Source organism: Sebastes umbrosus, chromosome 7 (assembly GCF_015220745.1).
Source record: "Sebastes umbrosus isolate fSebUmb1 chromosome 7, fSebUmb1.pri, whole genome shotgun sequence".
Taxonomy (NCBI): domain Eukaryota; kingdom Metazoa; phylum Chordata; class Actinopteri; order Perciformes; family Sebastidae; genus Sebastes; species Sebastes umbrosus.
This window is the reverse complement of record NC_051275.1, coordinates 17,982,342-17,998,578: the sequence shown is the minus strand read 5'-3', so window position 1 is coordinate 17,998,578 and position 16,237 is coordinate 17,982,342. Positions and strand designations below refer to the sequence as shown.

The window sequence follows — 16,237 nt, the reverse complement described above, 5'->3', positions numbered from 1 at the left end:
AACAAATAAATTGTAAGGAAAGGAAAATAAGTTGAATAAAAAGAAAAAAAACAATTAGGGTCTGTTAAACAATTGGAATAGATGTGAAATATCGAAATAATCTAATCTAGTTTTTGCCAATTCAGAATTTTCAATCGTAGTCGAATATGTTTTAAAATCAGTATCTTTAAAAATGTAAAAGGAGGGTAGTCTTGTAAGCCATATCATTTCGCGGATATAATATTTTGATTCTGTATTAATCAAATGAATTATGTAAATTTAATCTGACAAAAAACTGGGATTGTTAAAAGCGAGTAATATCTCAATCAATAAACAATGCACACACATATTGTTGAAGTACCAGGTGATGTTTTCAGGCATTCTTTGGTCATCACAGCTAATATTAAGGAAGTTCCTTCCCTTATTTTCTACTTCAAATATATTGCTTCTGTAAATAAATAAAGCTCAACCCTGTTAAAGCCTTTTATAACTTTAACATTAAATTGATGGGAGGAGTGAGTCATTATCCCATAAGACACTGCCAACCCACCTCACAAGGAGCATTGGAAAAGCATTTGAATCAATGTAGTGGAATAGACCATTGCTTTAACAGGGTATTTCACACTGCAGCCACAACACACTGTGCCTACTGCATTGGAAATAAGTAAGATGAAGAATTTCATTAGCAGTAGTTTGAATAAGTGTGTGTTTTCTCCGGGTTCCTCCCACAGTCCAAAGACATGCAGGTTAATCCTTGACTCTAAATTGCCCGTAGGTGTGAATGTGTATGTGTAACACACGCTACGTATACTGTATCTACGCTTAAAATATGCCACACAAACTCCTGTTTTGTCTCCCTCTGTGCAGCGACTGGCATACGAGTGCCTCTCCCAGAGCATTGACAGCGCCAAACACTCACCCAACCTGGTCCCAACAGCCACCAAACCGGACACAGTGCAGACAGAGTCCATGTCTTACGCCCAATACCTCGGCATGATCAAGTCTCAGATCTCCTGTGCCAAAGATATCCACAACGCTTTGCTGGAGTGCTCCAAGAAGATCGCAGGGAAGGCACCGCCTCAGGGAATCATGTAGATCTGAGTGAACTATCCCAACTCTTTCTACAGCTGGTGACATTTATGAGAAGGATGATGGATTTCATATACAAGGCTGTCCCATATTCAGATCTCAGTTTGGGTTAAGATGCTGTTTCATTTCTCAAGATTCTGTATATTTGGTTCTGATTTTTTTTTTAAGCAAGATATGTTTCTTGTAAACACTGTGTAAATATTTCAGATAAAAAAGTCATGTTCTAAGATGACCAGCAGGTGGTGGCAGAGTTGTAGCTGCCAACTCATTATTCACAAGACTTTTGTAGCTTATTTGTATTGAATATTAAACCTTTGTACTTATGTTGAAGACAAGAGTAAAGCATTATTTGTTCAAATATGCAGGTGAATAACCACACATTGTTTCATTTGACCATTTTGTCTTTTTTGTCTGCAGTAAAGTTTTGAAAGAATTAACGCTGGAAGTAGTAGAAGGGAAGCGAAATGTCAGACCAGATGCAGTAGAATGAAGCTTCTTTCCAATAAAAACGGTCACATGCATTGAGTAATAGCCAAGCTCTTTGTCTTTGGAGGATCCTGTAAAAGAAGTATCTGAATTCCTGTCACATGACACATCAGAGAGGCATAAGTTTGACCACAGAGTTCATGTTTAACACCCTGAGAAGTTCTCTTGAATGGCTCATCTTCCAAGTTACATAAACATACTAAGGAGACAGCAAACTGAGGACTCAGTTATAAGAACTGTTTTATGTATATGTATATGTATATACGTAGCTATATAATGGTGCTCAGCCCCTTCCTATCTGTATGTTGAAGCGAAGGAATTAATGAAGTCTGATACACAAGCATGTGAGAAGGGAGCCTGCAGCTGTGTAACATCTCAGACCAATCTGAGTTACTGACAAGCGCTTGGATCCAAAAATACTACCAGGGGTCACTACCAAACAGACACGAGAGGTTCATCACACATACACACTCTCATAGACCCTCTGCTGGCCTACAGTAACGTTCATTAACTGCTGTTCAGCATTTGTAAATTGAAACTTATCTTATTCCTTGTCAGTGAATATCAACGTGAAACTGATAAAAAAAAAGACACAACACAACATTAATCTTCATGTTTTTATTTTCAGACAATAGTCTGACACATAACTTATTTTTAAAGCTTGAAAAAATATACAAGAACAAAGCTAGAATTATTGAGAATAATCCAGACGCTGTCAAGATATCGTGCTACGCAGCACAGAGTTCATCAGATGAAAAACAAGAGAAACCAAAGTAACATATAAAAAGGGAAGAGTATTATTTTACAGCAGATAAAATACATACAGTATATCTCTAGAGCATCAGGTACTAGACAGTATAATTACAAAAAGACAATTTAGACATTGTCTAAGTGCATTAGTGGATTTCAAACAGTCAAAGTCACTACATTATGTTGCATTATGACAATGACATCATCAGAATACCACACATAGAGCAAATTCTATAAATCTGATGCCAAATCATAGAGTTGCTCTTTGACTTTTAACGTGTAACATAAGTAGTGCCTAACACCCCTAATTACATATTAATGTGTTTCTTACATTATATGAAATTATTTTAATCTGTATCAACATGGCTACATCCATAGAAATACTAATTTACACTTTTAGTTTCCTGGTTGTTGTGAAAGATTAAGGACCCTTTTTTAACTTTATCGTGATGTCCTAGTTTTGCTTGCTCTAAAGCCAACACACTACATATTCCAGATTTTGTTATATATGTCTTCCCATCTTTCTGTTTTCAAATTCAAGTGTGAGCTGTGCTAAGATTCAGCATATTAACAGTGAGATGGTTGGAGTAATTTGACCCATGAAAAAGTAGAATAAATATCCACTGTAATGTAATTGTGCAGTATGCTTTAGAAAATGCGCAGCAGAAATGTAAAACGTTCAGTCTCTTAAACATTTCTAAATCTGGGTCGGTGCCTCCTGATGTTTATATGATGAAACCGGGGTGTCTGTGTGTCTGTGTGTGTGTGTGTGTGTGTGGGGGGGGGGGGGGGGGTACAGAGCACCAGAGTGTACTTTATGATGCTCGAAAGATTTTAATAAGCACACAAACAGATGTTTTCACTGCTTTGTCGAGCCTGGACCTTTCATGTTGCTTTTACCCCCCAGCCTTGCCCTTTGGTTGGTCACTGTGGAAAATACAAAACATAGTAAAATAATCACATTTTCGAAAGCTAAATTAACTGCAGTATCATAACATCACAATATACTTAACGAAGCATGCTGTATGTGTCTGCTATCAGTGTGTTTGTCATTTGATCCTGAACTGCACATTCTGGCCTGTCTTCAACACCACATGGGGTCTGAACGTGTTTATACTGACCTGTGCTCCGACTCAGGACCGGTGAGGGCTGCCCAGTGAACGCCACGATGTCGGGGCTCCTCCAGACGAGACATTGGGTCAGACGGGAGAAACTTGGACACCTCCTGCTGCCACTCATCGTCAAAAGTTTGTGCTTCAGCTGGGGGGCGGAGGATCAGGATCATGTTAGGGAATATTCTGTCTGTGAACTGATGGCCTAGAAATGTCGTGTTCAACCGGCTGGTCTACTTAACAAGTCTAAGTTTATCTATCATTGTAATGGTGTCTTGGTTTTTTAATACTGTGAATCATGGTTCATAATTCAATTGACACAATTAGAATGATCTCTGGAATAGCTCCAGTCACATTTTTAAGTAGTGCAACAAATATGGCTGGACCCTTTACATTTATGGAACAACCATGCTTAGCTACTGCAACAACTCGATAAAGAAGCAACATTTGGGTAGTTGAGGGCAGACTATCGGGGAATGGAAACTGTCTCAAGGCAAAAAAAACAAACAAACACTTTAACATACATTCATCCATATTCTGAAAGTCCTGGTTGAACTCCTTCCCTCCGGTCTTCTTGTTGAATTTCTTCTCAACAACGTGTCCCCTGTCCTGGATGTGGTGACCAATGGACATCTTTTCCAGACCACTCTCAGAGTCTTTAACTGCTTCCCGGGTCTCCTTGATCTGGTGATAAAACATTATTAAAACCCATCAGTTGGTCCATGAAAAATGGGTGAATAAATAAGTTTTAGTTAGATGCCTGAAATAAGGTCTGTGGTTAACACAAGCTGAAGAGATTTTAACGTTTTGTTCTACGATATAAAATATGTCAGTAAATATCCCATTGGTGAATTTTGAAGTTTATATACGTCTTAAAAAAGGCCGTTGCTAACAAACGGCTAAATGAGACTACAAAACGTCATCACGCCAACTAGTCTGCCTTTACAGCCTCGTTGTGTATACTGCGACCGAGATGTAGTTTGTTTATAGCCTAACGTTAACTTTTTACTTCTCGCAATTGCATTCACGCTCATAAACGTTTGTTTGCCTCAGAGCAGTAATCCAAAATCCAAAGGAAAAACCCCATTGGCTTTTTGTCAAGGGAACCAGGGCGTCATATGCCGCTATGAGAAAAGTTTGCTTGCAATAATGTTCTCACATGGAAAGGCCAGAGGGAAGTTATCACCATGATCACTCTTCTACAGAAGGATTTACATCTCTCTGAGTGCAGTGTACTGAACTGTGGTCTAATGTACTGTGATATGATGTAGTAACACATCTGATGGGGTGCTTACCCCTCCAGGGGCACGACGTGTCGATGAGCTCGACTGGAAGACCTTGGGAGGCTCATTTCCAACCTTTGAATATGTCATGACTGATGAGGAGCTGAACGAGTGGGTGTTTGTATCTGTGGACATGTTCTCCTGAAACAGACAAACACACACCGTTAAGCAGCTACAGTTTATGCGCCACAACAGTCTGAGAAAAGCAGCGAAACAAAAAAGGAGACAACACAAAAAAATCATTAAACTCACAACGTTCCTGTGCATGTCCTGCATCCTGTTTCTCATGTTGGACATCATGTTGTCGAACATGCCTAATGGGTTCCTATTCATGTCCTGCACCAACACAAAAGGAAAAGAACAGTCATAAAAGGCCAGAAGAGTTGAATGGCTGGGCGCGTGCGTGCCACACGTCGCTAGGCATTATCAGCTCATAAACAACTCCGTCATGTGTACAAACAAAATTGCACACAGTACAGAGAGCTAAATGTGTCTTACATGTGTGCCATCTGGGACACTGTAGCCAGGACATTCACATTTTATCACCTCACCATGTGACCTCGTAACATTACAAAACTAGAAACCAAGTCCAGCATGCAAATATGTATGTCTTTATTTGATAAAGGTTGGATTTATTGCAGGACAAAAAATCTTGCTTGTAATAAGACCATGTAAACTGTATCATTTAAATTAAAAAAACACATCACTGTCTTTATAATAAAAATGTAAAGCACCTCATATAACTAGATTGTAACTCAAAAATTCTTCTTAGTTCTTAGGACCCAGTGCATGTTCACATTTATTTTCCTATTAAATATATGCATAAAGTTTCTGTAGGTCACAGTTGAGGTACCACCTTTGCCTCAAGTCTCAAGTCTTTGACTCAAGTCAGTCATGCATGTCGCAGTAAGATGCCATCAATCAGCATGCATACAAAATGTGTTCTCATTAGATATTCTGTTAGGGTACAGCCACAAAAAAGAAAGACAGGTAGACACTGCAGATCGCTATGGTTTCATCCTTGTAATGTAAAAGCAGCTAAAGAGATAACCGTTATCTTGTCAAAGGAACAACGGTGAAGATGTTGCAGTTAAGAACAGCAGCTATATTAGATTTTGCAAACCTCAGAAAGCAACTCACTAGTCATTCCACATAATGGTCACAGTGTTTCCACAAGAATTATTTTTTAACTGTGGCAGTGGTGTGTGTGCTTTTTTTGAGGTGTGTAATGACCGATTTGTTAGTTGTGGTTGAGCAAATTATTTCGTATTCTCTAATTATTTTATAATACTAAATCTACAATAAGTGTTCAAGGAACGCCATTCACTGTTTCAAGGCAGCAACAACAACAGTTGCAGCTGTTATCTCATTCGTTGCGCTTTGAAAGGTCAGCAGACAGCAAGGTCAAAGTTGGAATAATTTGAACGCAACGCTCGGTGGCAATTTTGAGTGGTGCTTCACGCCAAGGATAGCGCTTCTGCTTAGTTGGGCGGCACCGCTCTCCCCATAGGAAAACAACGGCACAGCAAACGCAGAGCAATTTAACTGCTGATCATGAGTGGGCGGCTTAAGAAGCGAGCAACAGGTTCAGGTTAAAGGGACAGTGTGTAGGATTCAGCGGCATCCAGTGGTGTGGTTGCAGATTGCAACCAACTGAGTACCCCTCCGTTCACTCTTCCCTTTCCAAGACTGCGGTAGCGTGAGCCGACGAGTGCCATCCTTACCATAATAACACTACTTTACGAGCAACGGAAGTCAGACGGCGGCTGACGGTACCATGGTTTTGCACCCTGCGGCTCACGTTACCACAGTTTCACAAGCATGTCGGAGAACTGCAGTGGCCTTCATGTAACGTAAAGACGTGAAAGGCTCTCTCTAGAGCCAGTGTTTGGTTTGTCCGTTCTGGGCTACTGTAGAAACATGGCGGAGCAACATGTCGGACTCTGTGGAAGAGGACCTGCTCCCTATGTAGATATGAAGGGCTCATTCTAAGATAGCAAAAACACGATTCTTAGTTTTCAGGTGATAATACGCTAAATAATTAATATTATATTCCCCTTCTGCTAATCCCTTGAAATGCTACACAGTGGCCCTTTAAACTATACTGTAACTGAGTTAAAATGATTGCTGGCAATATGATGATGAGAAATAACGCAATCTTGTGCATGTGGATTTGCGTGATGGTGTAAATTTGGAGTGAATGTAGAGGAAAACACTGTGAACTCTTTACTGACCACTTATAGTCACCATAATGGGCAGAGTCAGTTATGAAGTTAGAGCATGCACTTAAAAGTACTTCAATGAGAAACTCATATGACAGTGCAGTTGATCAGCAGATGGATATACTGACCGTGTTGTCAATACTGCCAAAGGGCAACAATGACCGGCTCATATCCTGAGGAGTCAAACAATATCAGTTTAGCAACATAGCACAGTATTGTATAGCATGTTACACACACATACACATGTTCACGCACATAAATCTTTGCAGACCTTTTGCATGTTTGTAGAGGTTGTTGCCAGAAAGCTGTTAGGTTGTCTTACATCGGTCACTAAGCCCTTGACACAGAGCTCTCCCCACAGCCTAAAGCACAACCCTCCAAGGCCATGAACCTTCTGGGAGTGAGGAGGGAGCGGCCTGCAGCCTTCAGTCAGACCCTGGCCTCTGTTCTCTGGGCCAAAACCGCAGGTGTTTATGACCCCGCGGCCCTGGATAAGCATCTCGACAGCCGCCGCTATGCGAGTGTGTGTATTTTCTGGGGCTGTGATGCACAGGGGTATTGTGCGTAATCAGTGGGGTGTTGAATGACTTGTGTTCCATGTGTAATTGGGTCGCATTGCCAGAGATTAGCGTGGGTTTAACACTGAAACCGAGCTTCATTCTAGGAAGGCTGGATGGACCCGTCAGGACAGGGATCTAACAGGGGTCAAAGAGTCCAAGGCTGCTCTCTCAGCTCTTTTCAAATGTCAAGCTGATGTAAAACGCTCCTGACTAGTATCTATGAAGCCTCACAGCCAATTTTATCCCAGAGTGGCATCTATGAACTAATAAATGCCAGTTACATATCTGCCAGCATTATATTTAGACCGGGGTTGAGCAGAGGGTGCGAGATAAGGAACGTAGACCCGGTGGTCTTTAACACATTATTTTAGGCTGTCTGGACTACTGCAGATTGACATTCGCTTTTCCATCTCTCTCAATCTGATATTGACCTGCCACTGTGCCCTCTGAGGCAGGCCTCAACTGGGGGAGCTATGAGTTACACCGTCAGGGACATGTGCTGTAGATATGATTCATACTTAAAAGGGAAAGTGAGTGTTTGTGCTGCAAATGCATAACACCTAAGAAGTGGTGCATCACCAGGGGAGTTAAGAGGTATTTTGTTAAATGTATGCTCTAGAAGAGCACAGAGAAGGTAAGGAGGCACTGAATCTGATTGTGGGACTGGGGTGTTTTTTAGAGCTGCTGTGTGTGAATGAGGGGTGTAATTTTTGTGCCAGAGCAGGAGGAAAATTGGACTTAAATGGCATAAATCTACAACAAATACGATATCAGATCTACCTAGTCTTAACATAGTCCTAGCACCACCAGTCACACCAGTATAAACCATAGACTGTATATAAGAAGTGGACGTAGTCTCCGTGACGTCACCCATTGGTTTGTGGACTGCCGTTTTGAAACCGTTTTTTGGCCATCGCCATCTTAGTCTTTTGCAACCAGAAGTGACACGAGAAGGTGGAGCTAAGTACAACCGAACTGAATAAGACATTTTTAGGTGACCGAAAAGGTTATAATTAACTTTCTTGAACTGAAAACATACTGTGAAAGGGTTAAAGTTGTAGGACAAAAACACGGACAACTCGCAGACTGGACAACACTGTGGAAGAAACCTGTCAATCACAAGGTAGCCACGCCCTAAAGCATACCCTGCTTTATGGTCTATCTGACTCTAAATGGGACCATAATTTACTGAATGAACATCATGCTGTATTGAAGAAGACTTGAAACTAGCGATTGAGACCATAAACTCATGTTTACAATGTTTACTGAGGTAATAAATCAAGTGAGAAGTAGGCTCATTTTCTCATAGACTTCTATACAATCAGACTTCTTTTTGCAACCAGAGGAGTCGCCCCCTGCTGGCTATTAGAAAGAATGCTAGTTTAAAACACTTCAGCATTGGCTTCACTTTTCAGCCCCAGAGATTGCTCACTGGTATAAATCACAGAATCAAAGAAAGTACATCTAACTTATAATGATGCTTGATTGTCATTTTGCGGTAGTTTTATAAACTAGAAGAGCACGCGGAGAGCGCAGACCTCCGCCTAAGGCCATGCCCTATCTTGCAATGTTAATGAAAGTGAAAAATAATTTGTGTATACGACCCATGATTCACCCTTCCACCAAATTTTATGAAAATCGGGCCAGTGGTTTTCAAACAAATTGAAAACATAACCTCCTCGGCGGACAAGTGTCCTGATGAACGAGTGCTTTGAAAGGTGATATGAATCAGGTAGTGGATATTGGCAAGAAACTAGGAAATTTGGGAACTCATAGCAGCCTTGGAAGGTGAGATGGGACTTATTTTCCTATTGCGAATCTGATGCTTAGCGAGTTAATACAAGAAGTAAAAGCCTTCCAGCAGTATGCGACCAATGTGCGTGTGTGTATTTGCATGCCAGCGTGTCTGTGTCAGTTTGCATGCTGTGACTGTGTGTAATTGTGCTTGTGTTTTAATACTGCATGTGTGTGTGTGTTTATGTATGTATTTTTGTGTGCACATTTGTGCCTGTGATATCGGAGAGCAGAATGAGCGCGAGCTGTCTGTCATCTAGCTGCTAATGCACCAGCACTGCCAAGACACGTTCTGCCAAACAGATGGACCAAAAGAGCAACAATGAGAAAACAGAGTGTCCATGACATCCGCAGACATGATGCCTTTCCAAAGCCAACAACACAGCACCCAGAGCTCCAGCCCTCTGACCACTGCTGGGCACCACAAGACTGCTCCTCATCTTCACATAAATGAGTGCGTGTGTGGGAGTTAGAGAGCAGAGTTGTGTGATGTAAACTGTGGATTCCTTATGGTAATTCAGTTAACCTTAATTCCATGTATTTTACCAGACAGTAGGTATTCTGTTTATTGTTCGTGACAAACAAAGCAGCCTAGGGATCGGGAGGCTATGGAAATATTCATAGATCTCACATCTGCATCTCCTATCCAAATGTCTGTGCATGAATCAAGTAAAAAAAAAAGATCCTTTCACATGGTCCTTCTCAATATTGCAGAGACATCACAAATGATTATTTTGCTAATTGCAATTGCTGCAACTTGTGATCCAGCTCAGCAGAAAAAACTAACACCTCATAATAACCTGTTGTTCCTCAAAAAACTCAACTTTCATACTTATACGTTAACAATATCTTGTCAACAACTGACGGACAAGTCAAACAACATTTGAAACATATACAAAAAACAGTATATTACTCCTATTATTAGATTCGATAATTTGTTTGGATTGACACTTGGCAGTGTAGCTCCATTTCACCCACTGTCACCGATGACATTAGTCAAGTCCTCAGAGCTCCTCCTCAGCTGGCATTAGCTAGTGAATGGCATGATGCTAATAAAGAGAAAGCAGGCTGCTGGCTATTGAGGTCATGCAGGCTTCTGATGAAAGTCATTATCAAGGATAAATATACAGGCTCTCATGAGATAGCGGGATTAAAGCAGATGACAGGGACTAAGATTGATTTAGCAGGGATATATAAGCAGTACAGTGGCTGATTTGGGAAAGGTGAACGGGTGCAAAACGTAGCAGATAAAGCTATCCCCCTTTTCAGCTAGCCTTTTCATTACTATGCTGCACAAATAACATCAAAATGTACTGAAACAAACAGTTATTGAAAATGTTTCTTATTACAAATACTGAATCGCCACAGCTTTTACAGCCTTATCCTTAGGTAATATAACAGAAGTAGGGCTGCAACTAGCGGTTATTTTCATTGTTGATTAATCGATTGGTTGTTTGGTCTATAAAATGTCAGAAAATGGTGAAACATGTCGATCGGTGTTTCTCAAAGCCCAAGATGACGTTCTCAAATGTCTTGTTTTGTCCACAACTTAAAGATATTCAGTTTACTGTCAAAGATGAGAAAAGAAACCAGAAAATATTCACATTTAAGAAGCTGGAATTACAGATTTTTTTCTTTTTTTTTATTAAAAAATGACTCGATTAATCGATTATCCAAATAGTCGACGATTAATTGAATAATTTACAACGGAACAGAAGTGTATGGTTCAAAGATTTATGGGTAAGCAGTAATATTTGAAGATAAACTATACTGGGCCAGCTAGAATGATATCAAAATAAACTGTTATTTCTAGCAGCAGCAGCTCATCTCAGCAGAGTAAAGCAGAATTCTCTGGGGTCCTATTGGTTTGAGTGTTAAAGAAGTCTGTGAGCGTATTCGCAAGAAAGCAGTGTGTCAGTGGAACAATGCACTATAAATAGGGCTCCTCAGGGCTAGATATAACTGTCCAGAGAGGCCAAGGGGGTTGCCCTTCTACTAAACCAGAGACTCACATGGCCCCATACCTCAGTGAGTGGTGCTCCAGTTACGCTGCCAGTGGCCAGCTTCCACTATAACCTTAGTAAACTTAGCGCTTCCTCCAAACGCTAATCTTCTGCTATGAGCAGTGGACAAGGAGGGTCATGAGGCCTAATTAATTGTATGAGCGAACTGCTGAAGCAGAGGCTTCAACCTTCATCCCACATAGACCCAAATCATATGTATGTAGGTTAGTCAGTCATGTGCCTGTACACACATATGGATGCAGGAATACACTGGTATCACTTAAAGGTCCCATATTATGCTCATTTTCAGGTTCATACTTGTATTTTGTGTTTCTACTAGAACATGTTTACATGCTGTAATGTTCAAAAACCCTTTATTTTCCTCATACTGTCTGCCTGAATATGCCTGTATTTACCCTCTGTCTGAAACGCTCCGTTTTAGCGGATTTTGACGGAATTGTAACAGAATTGCATTGCTAGGCAACAGCTTGGGTCCATGTGTACTTCCCGTCAGCTGGTGACATTCACATACACTGCAACCAAGAATAAACTGGGACACATTTAGAATGTTTACGTTTAAAATTGTGTCAAGGGTCTAAATATTGTATATTCATGACATCACGTATGGGCAGAAATCCTGACAGCTTGTTTCAAATGCAGAGTTTCTGAATACGAGCTGTGTGTATTTCCCTGTGGATTGAGTGTTTCGATACTTTCACAGTATTTATATAGGACTTAAACCTGCTTTATAATAGCAAAACATGAAAATCGCACTTTTTTATAATATGGGACCTTTAAGTCCACAAGTACACAAACCACTCATAATTGTAAAAGGAGTTCTTCTTGAAATGCATGTTCTCACCCTGTGTTCGCCCCTCAGCGCCAGGGATGAGCTTGGATGTTCCGCCATGTCACAACCACGGTTTCTCCCATCCATTATACTGGGCATTGTTTGCCCGCCGTATGGCTCAGAGAAGCTGCGCATCATCTGCCGCATATGTTCCCTGTGAGCCCGGAAAGGATCCCTATGTCAGAGAGAGAGAGAGAGAGAGAGAGGAAGACAAAGTGAATCTCAACTTCCACTAAGAAAAGTCTAAGCAAATCTGCAAAGTTTATGTTGAGGACTGCAAACCACGATACAGGTTTCCTGGAGAGGAAAAATAAAATATCTCTACACCTGACACTGTACTTCCTCTATCACCTATGCCATCTTGGAGACCATTACAGATATATTCTTCAATGAACACATTCAAATAAGAAACACCCCTAAGGTCAAGTGTGGCCACACTAACTCAGCTGGTGTTCACTCATGCAATAAGTCAAAGTGACTGGAGGCACACAGTATGTATGTATGTAGATAGTTATTAAAATGTATAAATATTTCAATCACTTTCTCCAAATTGTACTGGAAATTATGTCACTAGTACATGGAGGCCACCAAATAATGCTCAACTATACATAACCAGAGGAAAAGCAGCAGAATTTGAATCTGCTGTGTGTTGCTGAGTGTTGTTGTTGAAATTGTTGTTTTTTTTTGTTCTTCTTCTTTGAGGTATTTATTTATTTTGTCTTATCTTTTATTTTCTTTGTTTTCTTTGTTAGATATGTGAAATACATGAAATGTCATGTCCCTCTTTCTTTGAAATTCTGACTAAACATTTCATTGTATAATTTAATATTGTTAGCCTGTCTGTATGTGTATATATGTCTATATGTAAAATTAAAAAAAAATATTGTTTAAAAAAAAATAAAAAAAATAATACTCTACTACTACTAGTAGGTCTATAAATATAAATTAGTCTGTCTGTATGTTTATATATGTCTATATGTAAAATTAAAAAAAAATATTGTTTAAAAAAAAATAAAAAAAATAATACTCTACTACTACTAGTAGGTCTATAAATATAAATTAGTCTGTCTGTATGTTTATATATGTCTATATGTAAAATTAAAAAACAATATTGTTTAAAAAAAAATAAAAAAAATAATGCTCTACTACTACTAGTAGGTCTATAAATATAAATTAGTCTGTCTGTATGTTTATATATGTCTATATGTAAAATTAAAAAAAAATATTGTTTAAAAAAAAATAAAAAAATAATGCTCTACTACTACTAGTAGGTCTATAAATATAAATTAGTCTGTCTGTATGTTTATATATGTCTATATGTAAAATGCAATAGAAATATTGTTAAAAAAATAAAAAAAATAATGCTCTACTACTTCATAAAGAGGTCTATAAATATAAATTAATATAACTTTACATACAAAAAAAACAGTGTCCATCAGTCCAGCAGCTGTTGCTAGGTAACAGTGTCATGACATTGAAATGGCTAATGTTGAAATTCAATTTTTAAAGTTAGCATTAACAAGTTATGAATAAAACAGTTTAGCTACTCACGAGAAGAACGGGTCCTCATCAAACTCCCCACGATTACTGTTGAACATTTCCACGGATTTTTGAGGCTGTAAAAAACAAAAACTGAGATTAGGATTTTCTAAATAAAAGATAATCCGTTCCTCTACAGGTGTCCCAGCAGCAGCCCCGCTCAGCCTCGGTGGTGTTACTATGGTGAGGAGGAGGAGGCATGAAATATGATGTAGAACCAAACTCACTGTGACACCGGACACGTGATGCCAACCCGGCCCTCTGATTGGCTGGTTATTCGAAGCTTTGAATAGGCTCTATCCGCGCGCTGTATGTTGTGGGTGGCTGCCATGGCAACGGCACTCCAGTAATGTCTTATGATATATATATGATATATATATATATATCTCTATATATATATAGAGATATATTTATATATATATATATATATATTTATATATATATATATTTAAAAACAACATTTTCATATCTTGCTGCATAGATGTCATATATATATATTATATATATATATATATATATATATGATATATATGTATGATATATATATATAAAAACAACATTTTCATATCTTGCTGCATAGATGTCACCACAACATTAGATGTGTGCTGTGTAAGCTCTTTGCAGCTAGTTATACTAATATCAAATTACAGAAATATTTTATAAGGTGAAGGAGAAATAACAAGGCAGCACTCTATAGGATGAAATTACTAGACTTTTTTTGTTTCTAAAGATATTCTTGTACTCACAAATTTTTGTTACAAATTTGTGTGCTTGCCTTAGCAAATCATTTTGTACATTTATTTTGTCATTACAACACTGACTATTTTGAGGGTACGGGATTGACACACCGTGTCCCCAGACTCAGTATAGATTTACCATCTGGCTGTTCCACAAATAGGCCTCAGTGTGAACTGTTCACTGCCTTGAATCCCCACTCAAACAGGGACAAAACATTGAATAAACTAATAAATCTCTGGATAGTATCACCTTATCTCTTTGGTCTGCATCAGGATTGACCTAAGACTGGTGTAAACGTCTTCTCACCTGCCCCAAACTTTTTTTTTAGCTCAAGTCTTATGTCAATCCTGATGCAGACCTGAGAGATATATGGTGACCTAAGGGTGACTCAGGCTACTTTTAATACGTTACTGGATGGCAGAGTGACTCATTCATCTGTATCTATCTGTAGATACGGCTGCTATCTTACTTTAAAAACACACACACGTTTTTGGTGAAGAGAGAGACGCTGTTTCTATCAATTCAGTCCCACTTAAAGGTTTATCTCCATCATTCACCCACAAAAGCACGGGACAGTTTTCACTCAAAAAAACACCCATTTTTAATTACTGAGTTGATTACAAAAGATAAAATATATCAAATGCTACATCTAAATGGTAAAACACATCACTTTTTCTGACTGTAAGATCCTTCCAAATTAAGAACAGCAGATTGTTTAATTGAATTACATTAACATTAATGAAATAATAAGCATATCAGGACCAAAAACTGTTCATTTGCCCAAGTTTTCACAATAAGATAGAAAAATTAGTGGAAGGTTAAAGTCAGAAACATTGTGATGTCCTAAAACAAGACAGATTGAGACACAATAAAAGCAGCTGAAACTTCCCCCAGCGAACAGGGGGGATCTTCTGGCGTCCATCAGGTCACAGGACTTCCCATGAGCCTCTCCTGCCGCAGCGAGATCAATCTGTTGTGCCACAGTTCCTCGGCCCTCTCCTTGTCCATGAACAACTGCAGGACAGCGCAGAGAGGACACGTTAGTAAGCGGACAGACAAAGGTACAGATAGGGACAGATTGTAGTTTTAACTTCTGTTCAACATCAGGCCCTGGATTCAAGAACCAGTGTCGACAAACAAAAAAAAACAACTATGGATAGATAGAAAACAAGAAATATAATAATAATGTAATTCTAAATGATAGGGCATGGCATGAAAGAGTGGACACAATTTGTCTACTGAAAAGCACAAAATAAAAACTGCATTTCTGGTATGTGAAGGTATAAAATCTAAATCTTACACATGAGTGAACTAATTGTTTGGTCTTTAAAACAGTGACAAATGCCCAAAACAATGTCCAAGGAACCCAAAAATATTCAATTTACTGTGATGTAAGACAAGGAAAATCAGCCAATTCACATATTTGAGAACCTGAAACCATAAAATGTTTGGCATTTTTGCTTGCTATGTGACTCAAACAACCTATCAATTATCAAAATAGTTACCAATTAATTTTTACAACGGTTTTTAACAAGCTGGCAGGCAGTTCTTAACATGTATGTGATCTTTGTCTTTGTAGCCCTCTCAAAGCAAATATGAGTGTTTTTTTATTTCTACTGTCTGTCTAAATGAAGGTACACAGAGACATAATACACACAATATACACCCATGCCTATACCTAATGTACTTTCACGTACTTAAACTTTATTACAATCATCATATACATACTGGTACATACATGAAATTTGACCTCTGCATTTAACCCATCCTACGCATTTAGGAGCAGTGGGCTGCTGTAAAGCGCCCGGGGAGCAATTTGGAGTTTAGTGTCT

At 39.0% G+C, this 16,237-nt stretch overlaps 3 protein-coding genes across 5 annotated transcripts in view; 1 reads left to right on the top strand and 2 right to left on the bottom strand.

Annotated features, from left to right (window-relative positions):
• Positions 1-1,593, top strand: part of med29 (mediator complex subunit 29) — a 2,758-nt gene extending 1,165 nt beyond the window's left edge. The window contains exon 4 of the mRNA XM_037775278.1: positions 847-1,593. Within this exon, the coding sequence (XP_037631206.1) occupies positions 847-1,074 (228 nt within the window). The 3' untranslated portion in view covers positions 1,075-1,593. The remainder of the gene's footprint in view (positions 1-846) is intronic.
• A 1,525-nt stretch (positions 1,594-3,118) lies between these two features.
• mlf1 (myeloid leukemia factor 1) lies at positions 3,119-13,856 on the bottom strand. 2 transcript variants are annotated; one of them, XM_037775276.1, is made up of 8 exons: positions 13,680-13,856; positions 12,141-12,303; positions 7,050-7,094; positions 4,952-5,035; positions 4,712-4,840; positions 3,941-4,100; positions 3,426-3,564; positions 3,119-3,231 (listed from the first exon to the last, which is right to left on the bottom strand). In XM_037775276.1, exons 1-8 carry the CDS (start codon positions 13,724-13,726, stop codon positions 3,201-3,203), a joined length of 798 nt encoding a protein of 265 aa, XP_037631204.1. In that variant the 5' UTR covers positions 13,727-13,856; the 3' UTR covers positions 3,119-3,200. The 2 variants fall into 2 exon arrangements, with proteins under 2 accessions (XP_037631204.1, XP_037631205.1); XM_037775277.1 differs by lacking the exon at positions 7,050-7,094.
• A 1,125-nt stretch (positions 13,857-14,981) lies between these two features.
• rsrc1 (arginine/serine-rich coiled-coil 1) overlaps positions 14,982-16,237 on the bottom strand; it is a 132,545-nt gene continuing 131,289 nt past the window's right edge. For both annotated transcript variants that reach the window (XM_037775641.1, XM_037775642.1), the window contains one exon: positions 14,982-15,419. In XM_037775641.1, the coding sequence (XP_037631569.1) occupies positions 15,327-15,419 (93 nt within the window). In that variant the 3' untranslated portion in view covers positions 14,982-15,326. The remainder of the gene's footprint in view (positions 15,420-16,237) is intronic.